General features: G+C 55.0%; 1 protein-coding gene across 1 annotated transcript; it reads left to right on the forward strand.

Moving 5' to 3' along the window:
* Positions 1-384: 384 nt before the first annotated feature.
* GDF15 (growth differentiation factor 15) lies at positions 385-2,703 on the forward strand. The gene is made up of 2 exons (XM_040241172.1): positions 385-744; positions 1,791-2,703. Exons 1-2 carry the CDS (start codon positions 462-464, stop codon positions 2,432-2,434), a joined length of 927 nt encoding a protein of 308 aa, XP_040097106.1. The 5' UTR covers positions 385-461; the 3' UTR covers positions 2,435-2,703.
* The last annotated feature ends 2,757 nt before the right edge of the window (positions 2,704-5,460 follow it).

Raw genomic sequence — 5,460 nt, forward strand, 5'->3', positions numbered from 1 at the left:
CTGGCCCTTTTCCCCTCTTTTTTCTTTGTTTTTCACTATCTTCAGCCTTTGACTTGAGCAGAGAGGAGAGGGGGAATCTCATCAGAGAAGAAAACCACCTCTTAAATCCCTGCTATGGGGTTTAGCATATAGTAAATAATAAATCTTTTTTAAGAAAATTATTCTTCCCACCAGTCCAGGTGGGATGATGACCCCATTTCACAGTAGAGAATACTGAGGCTCAGAGGGCTCTTGAGGGGGGTTCCCCAGCATACCTAGGAGCAACAACCCCCCGCCCCCATCAAAAGCACCGCCTTCTGAAAAGCAGCGGAAGACCCCGCCCAGTTTTGGTCCATGGAGTGTTTACTCTGCACCCACGGCAGGCGGGACCAGGCAGGCGGGGGCGGACAAAGTCCAGGGAATATAAAGGCTGGTCCAGCAGCGACCGGTCAGTCCTAGTTTAGAACTTAACTAACATAGCCATGCCTGGTCAGCGACCGGCAGCGCCGCATCGCTCTCCGATGTTGCTGATGCTGCTCGTGTTTTCCTGGCTGCGGTCGGGAGGTGCCCTGTCTCTGACCCAGGAGCACCTCCAGACTTTCCAGAGACCCTCAAACGTGCACTCCAGCCTGGACATCTCCAGATTCCGGGAGTTGCGGAAACGCTACGAAGATCTGCTGACACGGCTTCGAGGGAACCAGACCTGGGAAGACTCGAACCCGGACCTCATGCCCCCTCCTCAAGTCCGTGTAGTCACTCCAAAACGTGAGTAAAATCTCGGAGACCCCACCCTGGGCAGCTCCGGTCATCTAACTGGTGGTTCTTAGACCTACCGCCGAGCCTCAGTTTCCCCATCGGTGAACCAGGCAAGAAAGTTGCCCCTTGGGGGAGCAAAAGACCAGATGTGCAGCGGGACCAGGCGAGGCTTAGCCAATCTGAGATGTTACAACACCTCCCGGGGTCGCATGGGGAAACTAAGGCCAGAGAATCCAGCGACTCCACTGAAGACTCAAAGAACCCAGGAGAACCCGGAGACAAGGTCGGGCTAGGGGGTGTGGTCCCTGCCCTTGGACATAAGGAAAGGGCTATTTGTACGGGGGATTTCCCGGGGGAAAGATCCAGGTGTCCCGCGGAAGGAAGGGAAGGGGGGAGGACTGAGCGGTGCGCTGAGATGCGCTAAACCTCCTTGGGCTGGTTCCGAATCTGATGCAATCGCGCGCCAAGACTCTGCTAAAGGTGCATGTGACTGGGGTCTTAGCGAGGGAGTGGAGTATATTCATGCTCTCCACCGAGCCTCCAGCAGGCGGAGCAAGCGCAAGATCTGGGCTGCGTTAGGGACTGGGAGGAGTCAAGTCAGAAGCGAGAGCTCTTATCCCACCTTAATCCCACTTGTGCGGTGGGACTCCAGGAGAAAGAAGGAGGCAGAGACAGCGTTGGAGTCGCAGACTCTCTAAAGCTCAGATATACATCCATTCCCGCGGGTACTAACTAAGCACCTACTGTGTGCCAGGCACAGTGGTGACCAAGGAGTCAGAAGTCCCTGCTGTGATTCTCATTTGGGGGAGGCAAATGATAGACAGCCAAATGAAATCGATCGATGCCAATTTCGGTCAGGCTGGAGTGGTATGTTACCAGCCACACTGAGATTCAGGGGAAGAATGTGGCCGGTAAAATAGTCTGTGCAAAGGCCCTGAGGTAGGATCCAGCTTGGGGTGTTGGAGGAAATGGCACAAACACCACCACCACCACCACCCCGCGCTCAGCACACAGTAGGCCTGTGAGTGACTAGCTTTCTTTCCTCTTTTCCATAGTGCGACTTGGGCCAGGAGGCCACCTGCACCTGCGCATCCCCCGGGTCAACTTAACTGAGGGGCTCCCTTCAGCCTCCCGCCTGCATCGGGCCTTTCTCCGGCTGTCCCCGAAGGCGTGGAGCTCGTGGGACGTGACGCGGCCACTACGGCGACAGCTCAGACTCGGAGGCTCCCGGGGTCCCTCAATACGTCTGCGACTGTTAGCAACACCGGACCAGTTGCAGGAGGCGTTGCCTTCTTCACCACCCCAGCTTGAGCTGCACTGGCGGCCAAGCGCCACCAGGGGGCGACGTCACGCGCATGCTCACACTCGGGACGGCTGCCCGCTCGGGGAGGGGCGCTGCTGTCATTTGCAGAGCCTGCGCGCGTCGCTTGAGGACCTGGGCTGGGCCGACTGGGTGCTAGCGCCGCGGGAGCTGGATGTGCGCATGTGCATCGGCGCGTGCCCGAGCCACTTCCGGTCCGCTAACACGCACGCGCAGATGCAGGCGCGCTTGCATGGCCTGAACCCTGATGCTGCGCCGGCGCCCTGCTGCGTGCCTGCCAGCTACGAGCCGGTGGTGCTCATGCACCAAGACAGCGACGGCCGCGTGTCACTCACGCCCTTTGACGACCTCGTGGCCAAGGACTGTCACTGCGTGTGAGCGGCCTTGGTCCTTCATTTATGGCGTGGACGCACTGGAAAGACTTAAGTTGTCTTTGCCTGTCTAGTGGGCTCCTGGAACCTGAAATACCCTGTTCATAACCGTTGCTGTCTGCTCCCTCCCCCCCAAACCTATGTATTTATATTTCTATTTATTATTAATTTATTGGGGTCGTCTGCTTGGGAACTAGGGGGCTGGGGAGGGGTGGTCTGACAGGGTGTGTGTTTATGAAAAACCTTGGTAATAAACGTGAAGCTGTCTGACCAGCCCTCTGTGGTGTCCAGGCTGGAGTCTCTTGGGAAGAGCCCACCCGCACCCCCAGCCCCGTTGGTCTCAGTTCCCCCAGGGGATCTGATATGGGATGATTGAAACAGGCCAGGGAATGGGTGGCAGGACCTTTGGGGATGCCAGGAAACTGGATGATGCTCGTGTGGGATTCCCTGGTGGTTCAGATGGTTAAGAATCTGTTTGCAATTCAGGAGAGGGGCAGGGTTTGATCCCTGGGTCAGGAAGATCCTCTGGAGAAGGGAATAGCTACCCACTTCAGTATTCTTTGTGTGTGTGATTTTGTTTTTAAAAATTTATTTATCTTTTAATTGAAGGATAATTGCTTTATAAAATTTTGTTTTCTGTCAACCCTCCCAACACTCCACTATTCTTGCCTGCAGACAAAGACAGAGGAGCCTGGTTGCCTATACATTTCATGGGGTGGCAAAGAGTCAGACACGGCTGAGTGACTGACACTTTCTTTTCACTGTCAGGACATCCATGGGACCCACAGGCAGCCGGGGACCTCCCTCTCGCTGTTTCTCTGTTTCTCTCCCTCCCTGCTCCTCTGCTTCTGTTTCTGAAACCCTTTTGGGTCTTAGTCTCCCTCCTTGTCTTCTCATCTCTTGGTACTCCAGTCTCTGTAGGTATCTGGCCCCGTCTTGATCACCATCCTGCGGTCTCTCCCCCAATGGGGGTCCCCTTTCCAAACCTGGGCAGCCCAGAGACACGTCCATCTGCCACCAAGTGCACTGACCTAGAGGAGAGTCCCCTTCCCTCTGCTGTTTGTGGCGCCTTCCTTCATGTTAATGGTGCATCTATCCTTTCATGTAAAAAGAGCATGCATGGAGGGACTTCCCCGGTGGTCCAGTGGTTAAGATTCCATGCTTTCACTGCAGGGGACATGGGTTCAACCCCTGGTCAGGGAGCATGGCTCATGCCTCATACCAGTGTCAAAAAAAAAAAAGAGTAGGGAGAAAAAAGGTGTGAAGAACATTTTCATGCACATCACGTCTCCCAGGTTATATCCTATTCTACTTAGGATCGTGGAATTGCTGAGATGTGCCAAGTCCAGCCCCCTCCTCACTTGCCCGTTCACCCTGAGGAACTGGAACAGGGATCTGGGGGAGAGAGTTCCAGCTCCAGCAGTGAGTGCAATGTGCCCCCTGTGAAGCCCCCCACCCAGAGGCAGATTGGAATGACTAGGTGCCCCTGAATGTATTTAATGAGTACCCACTTTGTGCCAGGCCTTGGCTGTGCCCTGAGGGGAGTAAGTGACAAGGTAGGCAAAAACCACTCCGTTCCAGCTCGGTCAAGTGCAGCAGACAAATGAGTGCAAGATAGATGAGTAAGAGAGCAGTCACAGGGGAGCACCTGATTCGCAGGAAGGACTGTGCCAAGGAGTCAACCCAGGCAATGCATCAGTGAACAGAGGGAGACAGATGATTGGGGGCAGGAGTGGGGGCTTGAGCCATGTAGCACCGAGATGCAGGGTTGCAAGGAAGCTGAAGACCCTCATAGGTCACCCCTCCCACTTTGGGTCACTCCCAGGTGGTATGATTCAATAAGACTCCATGTCAGGATGACCCAGAGGCAGCAGATGCTATGCTGAGTCTTTCCCCAAACACCAAGTGTTGCCTTTGCTGGACGCCACTGCTCATGTGTCTTTTCACGCCTCCAAGCTGGTCCCCTTGCCCAGCATGCCTTGTCCTTTCTACTTCTCAAACACCTATGCATCCTTCAAAACCCACTCCAGATTCCCCTCTTACATACAGCCTTTTAAAAACGCCTTCATTCATCTCTCTCTGGGGATCCTGGCTCTCACTTTCCCTCTGGTCCAAGCTTGACCTCCCAGGACTGGGGCTGTCTGTGTCAAGCTCTGTCTCCCGTAGTCTGAGGGCTTGACAGAAGCCAGGCTGGGGGCAGCTGACAGGAAACCCAGCTGAGGCATGAGCTGGGCAGCGATGAACTCTACCTGAGGAAGAACCAGCTTCTTGGAGTGGTACTGGTGCTGCACCTAGACCCGGAAGGATGAGTTAAGGTGTCTCAACACATTAGAGGAGAAGGCGATGGCACCCCACTCCAGTGTTCTTGCCTGGAGAATCCCAGGGATGAGGGAGCCTGGTGGGCTGCCGTCTATGGGGTCACACAGAGTCGGACACGACTGAAGCGACAGCAGCAGCAGCACATTAGAGCTAAAACAACCTTAGAGACCAATTCTAATCACCCTGTTTTACACGTGGGGGAACTGACACCCAGAGGTTTCACGACAGGGTCAGGAATTGGACCCGTGTTGCCCAGGCCAGAGTTCTACACCTGCATACAGATGCTTAAGAGTGAGAAGATGTGGAAGGGGATGGCAATCTGGGCAGACAGATGGCATGCGTAAGGAAATGAAAGCTGCAGGAGGGAAGTGAGCTTGATGGGAGAGGAGGCCCAGATCAGAAGGGCAGAGAAATGGGAGAGGGTGGCGAGTTGGACAGAGCTGGGTCCACGCAGGTCTCAACCACCAGGTGGAGAATCTGGGGGCACTGGGGAGCCATAGAGGGTGTGTGAGCAGGGGAGGAGGAGCACAGTCCTATTCTTGACTTATAAAGACCCTTCTGAGTCTGGTGTCGGCTGCCTTGGGGGACAAGACGATACCAGGCATCTAGAAAGGGGCCTGAGAGGGACAGAGGGGAGAGACTGGGGAGTTGGGAGCAATTGAGGAGTCTCAGAGTTCTTGTCTTGGGAGCTCAAGAAATCTGCACTCTGAGGAG

Source organism: Oryx dammah, unplaced genomic scaffold (genome assembly GCF_014754425.2).
Source record: "Oryx dammah isolate SB20612 unplaced genomic scaffold, SCBI_Odam_1.1 HiC_scaffold_5, whole genome shotgun sequence".
In the NCBI taxonomy this organism is placed as follows: domain Eukaryota; kingdom Metazoa; phylum Chordata; class Mammalia; order Artiodactyla; family Bovidae; genus Oryx; species Oryx dammah.

Coding starts and splice junctions, on each gene's coding strand:
- GDF15 (XM_040241172.1), top strand. CDS start 462: ATGCCTGGTCAGCGACCGGCAGCGCCGCATCGCTCTCCGATGTTGCTG. Junction 745..1,790: donor CCGTGTAGTCACTCCAAAAC/GTGAGTAAAATC, acceptor TCTTTTCCATAG/TGCGACTTGGGCCAGGAGGC.